At 41.0% G+C, this 13,134-nt stretch overlaps 1 protein-coding gene across 4 annotated transcripts in view; it reads left to right on the top strand.

Annotated features, from left to right (window-relative positions):
• The window catches only part of LOC148651071 (oxidation resistance protein 1A-like), a 171,978-nt gene that overhangs the window by 133,882 nt on the left and 24,962 nt on the right, over positions 1–13,134 (top strand). For all 4 annotated transcript variants that reach the window (XM_088600923.1, XM_088600927.1, XM_088600925.1 and 1 more), the window contains 3 exons: positions 7,350–7,502; positions 8,386–8,570; positions 10,252–11,039. In XM_088600923.1, the coding sequence (XP_088457049.1) occupies positions 7,350–7,502; positions 8,386–8,570; positions 10,252–11,039 (1,126 nt within the window). The remainder of the gene's footprint in view (positions 1–7,349; positions 7,503–8,385; positions 8,571–10,251; positions 11,040–13,134) is intronic.

Genomic DNA, 13,134 nt, shown 5'->3' on the forward strand with positions numbered 1-13,134 from the left:
GATGCTGTATTACCAATTAAGGAATTCTTTTACATCCTTACCATTGGCAGTGGTATTTTTTTCATATTGCAATGGCTTTCTTTATTGATGTTTTCGAATCATGTGCTTGGTGGATAGGTCAAGTTTCTAAACACATCAGGAAGGTCACTGTCTCAGTTCTGTCTCTTTAGAGTTTGTTTCCTAGGTTAAATTTAGTTTAACCTGTGAGATGTTTTTTTTAAAGTGGTGGTGATTAAACGTTTAATGTTCTTTTTGTCTAGGCTTGGATTTCATTTGCTTTCTTAGAAATGGAGTATGACAGTTTAAATAGATCTTTAAGAATTCGTAGTGGCTTTGAGACTTGTTTACTGGATTAATGAGATTATTGCCAGTAGTTACTAGAAGATAAAACATTTGGAAAAAATAGCTATGTAATTTATGTAAGAAGCCAGATTAATATGCAGTTGAATTTTTAATATGAACATAGTAACATAATATCCTATAATGAATGTATATCCTTAACACATCCTATCCTTGAACAGGCATCTACTGTAGTTCTATGACGGAAATATTCCAGCACCCTGCAGGAGAAGGCTGTGTTTGCACTCATTATAATGTTTGGCAAGATACTGGATTTCTGTCATTTCAAAGGAAGAACAAGTCATTTCTGTTCCCAGTGCCTTCTGTGCCTCTTGACGTCGGCACTGAGCCTTGCTGCTTATTCACTGACCCCTTCCTTTACATTTCCTCACACGTCCTGCTGTGTTGTTCTAAATATAGGGACTATAAACAAGTGAGCGAGACAGGAGAGGCCACTTTAATGGCTGTCATAGGGCGTTTTCTTCATTTGAAGAAGCAGGAGATTAATTACAACACGCCTGTTTATTGCATTTATGTGAGGAGATTATTCTTTTTTTTTTATTTTGTTGCTTTTCTGTAGGAAAATGTAGGACCTAAATTACTCAGCAATTAGTACCAAGGATTTAAATGCCTAGGGGTGAAATTCATGATTGGTTCAGCGGTTTCATTTTAAATTGAAAAAGATGTTATGCTCAAGAAAGCTAATAAATTATGACTGCAATGCATAATGTTTCCACTGTGTGGTGCTACAGATTGTTACAAGTTTAAGGGTACTGGTGGTTTTAGAGGGTTATGTTAAAAGAAGTTATTATAGCGTTTTAAGCTGATAAACATCAAATATTAAAAATGAACAAGTAATAGGTTTATTCCATGCTGAAAAAAAGAAGAAAGAGAACACAACGTTTCGGCCGTGGAGCCTTCTTCAGGTGTTGACACCTGAAGAAGGCTCCACGGCCGAAACGTTGTGTTCTCTTTCTTCTTTTTTTCAGCATGGAATAAACCTATTACTTGTTCCTTTGCAGCCTACGCATGCTGACGCAGCTACCCACCTGAAATATTAAAAATAGTAAACTTTCAACAGAAGCCTAGAAATCCTACAGTAATTAGGCACTCAATTAACTTTCCTATATTGTTGTAGGTTTATTCATTGTATTTCAGATCATATTTACCCAGTGCCATTTCAAATTTTTGAAACAGCTATGACAGGTAAAATGATCTGTTTTTCACAAAGCTTTTTCTTTTTGAAGTGAAACATGGGAAATTAATCTCTGCGCTTATGTTTTCTGATAATGTACCTGCACTTTTTTTTTCCAAATTTAGAAAAAACCTACATTTTGCACTTGTTTTTCAATGTGAAAGAGCAATTAACTGACCACACATAAGCTGCCCAAGACAAACAGGAGAGAGGAAGCAGCGAGGTACTCTTAATTTGACACATTCATCGACTTTTGTAGTTTCCTTTCATATAATTGCGTTTCACACCTCCCCTGCAGTTTGGTCCATAGTTCCACAATTCTTCCTCCTCTTACTTGTACTTATCTGGGCAAAGTCGCTTCATAAACTGCTGACAAGGTTTCCATTCATCCGTTCATGTATATCTAATGGTGTAAAAATAAAAAAAGCATCCTCCCAAGAAAATACAAAAATGTGTATCTACTGGTCTGGGGTTTTGCATTGCTGGTAGCGTTGGACACAAAACAAAACTCAGAGCACATAACTGCCCCCACCCTGGACAGGATGGCAGTCCATTACAGGCAGGGGGAGGGACTCTTTGGTATGTAATTTCAAAACCGATCACAGTTATCACAGAGGAGGCTGTTGCAGATGCCTGACTTCACGTAGACAGATACCTGCACGCTCAACACTAGTACCTGGCGTGGCCTCCAAAAACTGACACTTTGCTTATAATAATAATAATTATAATAATTGCTTACACTTATATAGCGCTTTTCTGGACATTCCACTCAAAGCGCTTTACAGGTAATGGGGAACTCCCCTCCACCACCACCAATGTGCAGCATCCACCTGGATGATGCGACGGCAGCCATAGTGCGCCAGAATGCTCACCACACATCAGCTATCAGTGGGGAGGAGAGCAGAGTAATGAACCCAATTCATAGAGGGGGATTGTTAGGAGGCCATGATTGATAAAGGCCAATGGGAAATTTGGCCAGGACGCCGGGGTACACCCCTACTCTTTTCAAGAAACACCCTGGGATTTTTAATGACCACAGAGAGTCAGGACCTCGGTTTTACGTCTCATCCGAAGAACGGCACCTGTTTACAGTATAGTCTCCCTGTCACTACACTGGGGGCGTTAGGACCCACGTGAGCTGCAGGGTGAGCGCCCCCTGCTGGCCCCACTAACACCAAGTCCAGTTATCCAGTTGGTTATGGATGGGGTGCAGAGCATGGGGTGTTCTCCAAATAGAGAATAGTAATTATTTGGAAGAACGCCAATACATAACGACTGAAAAGAGGGAGCTCAAGCCTGAAACAACAGAAAAATAATTTTCTAGTGAATAATGATGAGGAGCCTACCAAAGGTGCACTGTTCAGAAGGGTGAAAGCCCTCAGCCTCTGTAAATCTCAGGCGCACAAAGTATGCACAATCTTATATTCTCTCTTGAAACATGAAACAGTGGACTGATGGAAGTGTCATTTTGGTCTTAGAAGACCCCAGCACAGAACCCACCCACTGAAGCCATTGGTATACTGTGAGAGAATGCATTACACTGTGACTGAATGGCCTGCACGCAGTCCTCATCCATTCTGTCAGTGCTTAATGGTTTCAGCTTGATCCAGTTATCTTTAATGGCATTGCAGTTTTTCGAGAATGCCACTGATGGACTTGTGTTGTAGCCTGGCTCTTAATTCCAATGAATGTGGCCTTTTGATAAGTTTAGATATTAAATAAGTCTCAGCTGTTCTTTTGCCTCTTCCCCACCATTTGGAAGACTAACCGGGTTCACTTGTAATTGATTCCAGTCTTTCAGGAGCATATGTGAGCAACTGACCAGCTTGAGATTTGAGTGGATTTACTGTATATTGTGTCTACTTAATCTCCTTGTTTTTTGTGACAGATTCAACATTAATAAGGCCTGATAGGTAAAACAATTAAACCACAAAAAAGCTTCTTATTTAAAGGCATGTTTTCATTATTATTCTTCCTACCTTACATAGGTCAAAACAGTCGTGTAATGTTTGTGCTTTGAATTGCTTTGAAAGAAAGATGTTTAAAGAATAAAGCCACCCTTAAAACATAGTACTGCAATGAGTATTGTGTGAAATAATGTCTAAAGAAAGATTGGAAAAAAAACTAAAGGAACCTCAAGATGCCTTTGAGATCAAAATGTCTTTCAGATAAGATCACTTTATTGGCCATATACAATTTCTTCAATAGGAATTTCTCTTTTCACATACCCCAGCTTGCTCCCCATGAGACACACAGGCACGGAGAGAAGCTTGGGGTCAGAACAGGGGTCAGCCATTTATGCAGTAGGAGTAGGATTCCTCTGCCAGCCGCGGGATTTGAACCAGCAACCTCCCCAGCCACAGGCACAGATCCTTAGCCACAGTGCCACCACTCCGCCCCACTTTCCAGTTATTAGTTATCCAGATATCTGGATAACTCAAGACTACAGACAAATAATTAGCTGGCCTTTGCGAAAGCAAAAATGAAAACCAACCTTGCTTAAAGGGCTTTGTTATTTCATTAGAGATAACTGACTGTTTTACTTTTTAGACGGTAGACTTTGATTCCCCCAGTTACATTATGATGATCATATCCAATATAATTATGGAAGATGCTGTCTTTGTTTTTCCTTCCCAGTCTTGGTGATTTAATATTGCAGTGCAAATCCAAAATGTGATGTTTGATTGAATTTGTGATTTTGAGTCAGAGGAGCGTGGAAGTCCTGATGGAATCACTGTTAAAGTCTGAAGGAAGCCAATATTCCTTCAGACTTTAACTAATATTCCAATGTTCTTTTTCATGTTTCTTATCACCATTCCCATATTTCAATGTTTTTATTTATTATTATTACTAACAGTTCATATACATTTAATGAAAGATCCCTGTGTCTTTCTTGATGTCTTTCTTGTGTTTTTTGTCTTGAGGGTCTTGTTAAATTCTTGCTCTTTTACAATATGTATTTACATACTACATGTCAGAATGAGGATGCAGGACCACACATATCTGCAATATGCTGCCTTTAATGTTGGACAAGAAACCTATATCAGTGTACATTAGGGGCAGTTCTTATAGATGCCGATTATTTAATGCATGGCTGATGCAGTCACTGATATTTTTACAGCACAAAAGATCTTATGTACTTGTTATCTCCCACACAGTCAAATGGGTTTTATCTGTATATGTGAAGTTGCAGTGCGTACTGTATGTGTTAAAATGCTGTGTCATGTTCAAAAGAAAGTGCTTCTCCAGAGACACGGCAGTGGCTAAGAATATGTTATTAATGGACAAAGAGAAATTGTACAGCAGAGCAGCTTTCACACTTTGTGAAGCATGAGTGGCTCAGCCAAAGTTAGAGATGCTTAAAACGTAAAGTTATATTTAGATAGTAAGGCGATACAATTTAGGTTTATAGGAGTGTATAGGGGTATTTCTGTAGTATTCCTTATACTGGGATTATCTCTTAAAACTGAAGTTGAAAAGAATTCAGATTCGTACCACTATAACTTGCTGATACAACTATAAGAACTTGACAATGATGGTGGTGTTTCTTCTTAGGCAGGTTGTTAATAAATCATAAGTGTTCAGTACAGAAGCAAGATGTTTTGTCCTACAGCTCTAACATTTTGCTTCAGATGGAGCCTAACCTTCAATGTTCTATCCTGTGCACCAGACTGTTGGCATTTTAACCACTGTAATGCAAAAGAGGTCTTTTAAAACTCCAAAGTACAGACTCTTGTACATTTGTTTTGCATAGGTTATCATGTATTTTGAATAGTGACAAAGATCATGGGGTTTATCTCATGACAACGTTTATGTCTTATACCATAATATTTATTATAATGGTGTGTAGAAACATACAAAACACCACAATATAGTCAGCAACTTTGAACACAAATATTGAAAACAATATTTTGGGTATGTAAAGTTGTCATTTATGATTCAAAAACCTTTCTAAAGCACTGCTATAGGCAGAAATGGGCAAAGTAGATCTGACCTAGCAAGCCGTAGCATTTTAGCTGCAAAGTATTGACTACTGCATGTTGAATTTTGATACTGTAGTGATATGAATTTCAACAACTGTTGTTCCAAGCTTTTCTTTGGGTGGGAAAATTAAAACGACCCTCTCAGTCAGCTTTGGAGCGTTCTGTCTAGTCTATCAAGACACGCTGTAAGTTGGCTCTGTTTTCTTTGTCCTTCAGCAGGCGATATTAGTCCTTTTCAGCTGGTTTTATGGCTGTCCTCCACCTTCTTTAGGAACTCTAGGATTCTGAAGTTTGTTGTCAGTACACAGCTTCTTTTGACATCTCCTTTATGCGGTTATGCTACAGGTCTTCAGACTTCACCAGGTCATTAAATTGTTTCATAATTGTAATTAACTGCAAGTATGTTTTAACCTTTTCACCTTTACTGTATGTGCTTAATATTAAAGTGCTCTAAAAGGAAAATAGGCAATTCTCTTAAGTGTTTAAAATATCGTTAAACTCAGATTTTGCATTGTCCTCCTGCTTCTTCATGAGTTGTGCTTTCGAGCTGATAAGGTCCGACAAGCAATGGTGTGTTGTGATTAGTCTATTGGTGTGTTGTGATTGGTCTATTTTTCCTTTTCTGGGTAACTGGGATCAATTGATTAACAGTAGTTTCTCTGAGATATTAATATAATTATATCTGATAAAGGCTGTCCAAGAAAAGTTATGAAACCTGTTATTTTCCATCCACTACATGGTGGAATACAGCATGTTCATAGTTCAGCAGGGTTTCTAAAAAAAACTGTAGATTCACAATTTTTTTCTGTTGTGGTTTAAAGTTAAATACCCTCCGTGTGGCACTTTGTAGATTGCATGCTAGCTTTTAGACCCATTCTTATATCTGTTGGGTAATTTATTCCAAGCTTTATTGTCCAACAGAAAGTACAGCCTGCATGGTGATTCACGGCAGCAGTGGTAATAATTGTCAGGCCTTTCTACCGCATTGACATGTAAATGAATAAGTGGGGACAAATACTTATCATATTGGTTCTTCCACTAGTTTTTTCCTTTCATGCAGTTAAGGCAGTCTTTCAGTATATTTAATAGCACATGCAGGAGGCCTCAGGAAAACTCCATTTCAGTTTTTTTTCTCATTCTGTGACAGTATTTTGCCACATTATCACTTGTTTTGGCGTTGTTGACCTGACAGTGTGAGGACTGAATCCTGTGCAATGCTGGACTATACTGTAGTGATAGGGAATGCATAGTGTCATTCTTTCTCCTTTGGAACAACACGCAGTTTATAAAAAAAACTATCTAGGTACAAATAAGGACTGTAGCAGAGCTCTTTCTCGTCAGACACATTATACTCTCCCTGCTGCTGTCATCCGTGCAAAATCGAGACTTTTTTGTATTTTGAAATTAACAGAACTGTACTCCTCAAATAGGCTGGCATAGTGTAGCGGTAATGAGACATGTAGCAGACAGGTTGTGGATTCAAGTCCCTGCTGTAGACTCTGCTCTTGTACTCTTTAATTAGGCACTTTACCCCAATTGCTTCAGTCCACTGAGCTGTATAAGAGGGGGACCAGCGTTGATGAGGGCATAATCCCTGTGACAGACCAGCGTCCCATCTGGGGGTGACTGGGTTGGGGGGGGTAGGTATTCTCTTGTCCACTTAACACAGGAATGAGGATGAGCCATGGCCTATTGAGCCACTGTAGTTCTGATATGGGCTTTATGTTAACCGTTACTCCTCAAATGCAGATCCATAGACACAAGAACTCATCAAACACGGCAGATATCCATGTCCTGCTTGTTGAGGGTCGGCCTTTATGTCCTCTGTACAGGATTCGGATGGAGTCCCTAGGAAGGAGGCCACCTCGTCCCCAGCTCACGCCTGCACCCGGCCAGCCAGAGTGGTATCGTCCACCTCGGAGGAGGAAGAAGCGCTGACCGAGAAGTTTCTTAAAATCAACTGCAAATACATCACGGATGGCAAGGTGCACCTCTTGTCTCAGCCCACTGGAGCACTGTAGTGTAGCAGTAAGAACGTGAGAGGGGGCTACAGCATGCACTCAGCATGCTTCCACACCACATCACTGACAGTGCCTCCTCTTGGACATCCTAGAAGGGAGAAAGGCATAGAAAAGAGCTACTTATTCAGATTCATGTGAATCTGGAATCCTGTGTTACTTACGTGGCAAGAGGCGTAATAAATGGTAACTAATGATTATAGGGAAACAGTAGCAATTGTAGGTGTTCCTCTCGGTGTGTGTGTGTTTGGGGGTCCTTAGCATCCTAAACTCCTTAAATGGCACGTGAATACAGTGGCAGAGCTATCCATATGCGAGAGATGGCAAAAACTGAGGTTCGTTCTGTAATTATACTTTGAAATCTGGCCTGATTTACTTTTAAGTGAGGCACAACAGCCCTTTGTTTGATAGATAGCTAAAGTAAGAATCCACTGGGGTTTAATAACTAGACAGAAGCTCCAATAATAGTATGTATTATGAGAGTCTTTGAATCTTACCATGAGAGTTACCACATCTTAAAGCCTGATTACAGGTTTTTTACAGTTATTCCGTTTCTTGCTCCATTTGTTTTCGTGCCCATTATTGTTTTTGCTGCTTGAAGAGCTCCCTGCTGACTCCTACAGTCAAAAACAGTTTCTTGAATGCATGAGTGATACAGAATGTGAGGTAGTGAGGTAGAAAACTATGTTCAGTCTCCCAGAATGCTTTGCACAGTGCTTCACAAATGGGCATATGCAATATGCTGCAGTGCCGCACGACCTCATGGTCAACTTTGCAAGCCCTTTTTCAGAGGTTGCACCCATGTGCTGCTGCAGCTGTGATGCTTTAACTGATCGTGGTGTCTTCTTAGGGGGCAGTGAGCGGTGTGCTTTTGGTGACGCCCAACAACATCATGTTCGACCCGCACAAGACAGACCCCCTGGTCCAGGAACACGGCTGTGAGGAGTACGGCATCATGTGTCCCCTGGAAGAGGTCATGTCTGCCGCCATGCACAAGGAAATCGTGGACAGCAAAATCAAGGAGTCGTTACCTCCGTAAGAGCTGCTGCTTATTGTACTGCCTCCCACTTCAGAGTACAGAATTCACCCCAACCAAGAATGCAAAAGATGCTTATCGTTAGTTAATATGTACGAGTCCGCCAGTTATAGGGGTTAAGAAAAACTTGGTAACATAGCTTGGTTATTTTCTCTGGCTAGGGCAAAAGAATGCACTCATTTAACAAAATATGGAAACTGTATTTACAGCCTTGCTGCACTTCATGAACCTTCGACACATTAGTTCCAAACAACAGATTCCTGAGCATTTTCTTCACTATGGAAGATTGTTTTAATGCAGCAGTCATATTAGGTACTATAGGCCTGATATAGAGTAGAACATCAAATTATTTTTACGAGGCTCAACGTATCCCATCCTAATCCATTTCTCCACATTTGCTTACTTATAATGCATTACCAGAGGTAATAGTGTGGTGGATTTATCCATTATAGTATTTTCTTTTTATAACCCTTGTGCATTGGAATCTTGAATTTTCTATGGCCATCCAGTTTGGAATCGCTAATTGTTTTAGAACTCAACTCTGGCAACAACTCCCGTGTCATCTAGGGAGCAGGTGAGGCCTGTAGCAATGCACATGCCCCACAGTACCAGACAGGGGTGTTAGCACCAGTCAGAGGAGCAGGGCCTCTCTCCCTGGCATCGGCGCAACCCTGCAGCACCTGGCGAATCACAGGAGTCTTCGTACTGTCAGAAAGCTAGCTGATCAGCTGGGGCTAACTGGTCCCATTCCTAAGCCTAGTGTGCATTGCTGACTCACAGTCACCATCGGCTTGTGGTATTATTATTTTTAAACAAATGCCGGAAGTAACAATGTGAAAGGCATGAATGGTACGGGTCACATGGCGCATTTGAGCCAAACGCCGTCACTTACAAGGCATGTCCTCCGTTAACTGGAACAAGCGGCAGAGATGTGGCACCTGGGTCTCAGGGATGCTTCCCTATTCTATAAGGCAAGTGACAGTTTAATGATGTCATTTGGTAGCGTTTGACACTGATATATATTATTTGCTGTGTTGGAGAAAGGATTGTTGTATTGAAAGATTAAAAGGATTGTGTTAATGTCAATGCTATTGTAAGAACAGTCAGAACACATCTCAAAAAACTGTCAGCATGAAGATTAATACCAACAGCAAATGTCTGTGTGTGTACTCTACTAGAAGGGACCTAGAGCAATGACTGTTTATAAGGGATACTGCAACACTAGAAGGAGTGCAGAGGAGTGTAGCCAGAGTTGTATTTGATCTTCTGAGTGATTTTAAATGGATAAAGTGAAATAAAGCTTTTCAACTTTGAAGGAAATACAGGGGAGATCTGATCGATGGTTTTAAAATTGATAAAAAGAAAATGGCAGAGTCAAAACAGACCTCTACTTCAAGTTCCTCACAAAGATCAAAGAGCAGGCTGTAACTGCCGATTAAGTGCAGCTGAATTCAGGATTTAAAACAATCAGGTGGTACTTCCTAAACCAAGGGTTTTCAGGTTTGTAGAAAACACTTGCCCAGTGGTGTTTTTATATCGAGTCTCAGGAGGCTTTGAAGATAAGTCTTGGTGATGTTCTTGGTTTGTGAAGTTGCTTGTATGTTGTGCAGGTAAGCCAGATAGTATCCTTTTACAGTGTATGTAACCTTACATTTAGTCAGTGTGCTTGTTACTTCACAGAGATCTAGAACATCTGGCATCTGGAAGAGATCCCTGTCACTTAAAAAGAATACCACGCAGCAATACAGACGAGATGGAGCTGAGACTTCGGGATACAGGGAATGATAGCACCAGCACAGCTCCACGGAGCACAGAGGAGTCCTTGTCGGAAGACGTGTTCACGGAATCTGAGCTCTCCCCAATCCGGGAAGAGCTGGTGTCTTCTGACGAACTGCGGCAAGACAAGTCATCGGGAGCTTCTTCAGAGTCTGTTCAAACCATAAACCAGACTGGGGCAGACTGCTGCCTTGTCTCCGAGACTGGAGAGCCTCCCAAACCGAGTGCTGAAGACACCCCCACCCAGGACAGAGGTCTTGTCAGGCACAGGGCAGAGGGGGAGAAATCGGAACCGGCAGGAAATCCGGAGGAAAATCCGTCCCGGAGCCAAACCCCCAAGCAGTCTCCGATGGGGTCCAAACAGCACAGCACAGACAAAGAACCGAGCACACCAGCCTGCAAAGACCAGCATTCCAGCTGTAAGGGCGACGTGGCCAAGTCGCGCGCCGGCTCGGACTCGCAGGGCCCCGGAGCTGCGGCCGGAGACCCCTCCGACAGAGAGGGCCCAGAGAAGAGCAGCCTCAGCAGGGAGCAGAGCTGCGACTCGGAGACCGAGGTGCAGGAGTTAAGAAAGCTGTGGAAGACTCACACTATGCAACAAGCCAAGGAGCAGAGGCAGCATGTCCAGCAGCCACACAAAGAAGTGAAACCGAAGCCAGGGAAAGTCATAGAAGGACTATTGCCACTGGAAGGTATGTTAAGGTTTGTGTGGTGGCGCCTTTTAATGAACAGCTACTTTAAATGGTTGTCTTCCAAATATATGGTTTTGCTTTGTGTTCTTCATAGGTAAATGAGCCCAGTTTTTATATGCAGGTGACTTTTTTTTTACAGTACTTACAGTTCTGTCCAACATTCATTATCTTCATCGTGCAACTCCAAGGCAGTAAGCCAAAGCTCCCTTCTAATTCACGTAAGGTTAAAAGAATACTGTTGATTGAATGTTGCCAAAATGATTTGTGGATCTCGGGGCTAATAATAATAAAAAAAGTCATGGTGTGTGTGATTAGTTTATCATACCAATAAAAATAAATGACTTGGTAACACTGGTTACACTTCTTAACAAATATATTTAATAACTTTGCAGAACAATGACAATTATAATAAAATAAGTACTTCACAACATTCACAGTAATTGTAGAAACAACACAATAGAAAATACAGCTGAAAAGCACAACCACCCAAGGCAACCATGTACTGTGAATTATTACAAGGCTTCATAAGCTCTGCAGACACCACGGCCTTTCCTTAGAGACTAGGGAAATAAATCTAAGGATTGGAAACCAGGAGTTCAGAAACCTCCCCGATCAAAACCTAAATGCCAAGCAGAATAGCTGTGAAAAGTAATTCTCAACGGCCTTAATTATCACAAGAGCCAGCTGAGCTCCACCTTTTTTGTATCTTGCCCTGTCCACCTCTCACTGTGTACTGGAAAGGCTTTTCTCCAATTAAATAACCCTCATTGCTTTCTGTAATCAAAGGACTCCTGCCACGCACTCACTCCTGTCTCCTGCTTTAGTGCTTGTTCAGCTCCTTTCCTGCTTAATCCAGGAAACCACCTGATGCCAAAAACTAAAACCCCTGTCCTGGGTTTGATAACAGTTTGCTTGTGTACACAGAAGGCATTGCAATAGCAGTCAGTCAAAATAAGATGTGAACCCTGGATACTGAATCCATTACTGAAGAGGAGCACTGAACTCAGTCAACAGGTTTAGAGTGTACCTTCCAGATACCCCTTGCACTAAAGGGCTAGTTACTGTAACACACAGGTCACAAACGTCATGTCTGTCCTCAGTTACTATAGTAACTTTGACAAGTATAATGAGAAAATCCTGTTCTTCGTTAGTTTTTGGGATTGGTACAACTCTCCTCCTTCTAGTACCTCATTCTTCAATATCTTACAGTATTCAACCACTTAACCATTATTAGCACGTATATTTAGAATGTGCTGTGCAAGTGGCATATTTGATGAAAGCTCAGCTTATTACTCTCTCTTAAGTGCAGTGCTTCTCTATTTTATAGTAAAATTTGTCTCATCATTTGCAAGGAAAATGTACCGTTGAATTTGTCTGAAATGCAAAACGTTTTCCTACTGCTCATTTCTACTCTTCTTAATATCTCGGCAACAACTGCATTGCCATTGAAGCACCTCGAGGATCTCGACTAGCTGAATTGTATATGTAACAGAACAGTATTGCTCATTCTCATTCATTGTAAGAGCTCACGCAAACTGGCGCGTACAAGCATGGACAGTGTTAAGACAGCCATTAACTTAGTCTTTGTGTCTTTGGGAAGTTGGATGAAGTCGATACACCTGGTGAAAACTCCTACAGAGTTGTCTGGATAGAGAGAATATGCAATATGCAAACTCTGGGAGGCAAGCATCCCAGGCTTAATCAAACCTGCACACTCTGTCACTCTGCACAGTGTTCTTGTTCTGAAAAATTAATCTTTAAGAGCTGGTGAGCCTCTGCAATGAATTGAGCTGGTGTTTCATGGGTAAGTGACACTGGGAAAACTCAGCACATGTGCAGTTTTAGATGCACGCATTATTTTTCTTCCTTTGCTTTGTTCACATAATCATTATTGCTCAGCAGTGCAAGGGATGTATCCATGTCATACTGTACACTGAAATGTATTCTCTAGAAGGTTTTTGGGAAGCATGCCTTTTTAATGATTAAAGCCTAGATCTGAAATGTATTTGAGGTTATTACTGTCGGTGTAAATAATTAGGATTGTTAATTGGAAAACCACTAGAGATGAAATTATTTCAAATTGAATTTCCTCACA

The sequence above is a fragment of the Lepisosteus platostomus genome, chromosome 12 (assembly GCF_059453375.1).
Source record: "Lepisosteus platostomus isolate fLepPlt1 chromosome 12, fLepPlt1.hap1, whole genome shotgun sequence".
Lineage (NCBI taxonomy): Eukaryota > Metazoa > Chordata > Actinopteri > Semionotiformes > Lepisosteidae > Lepisosteus > Lepisosteus platostomus.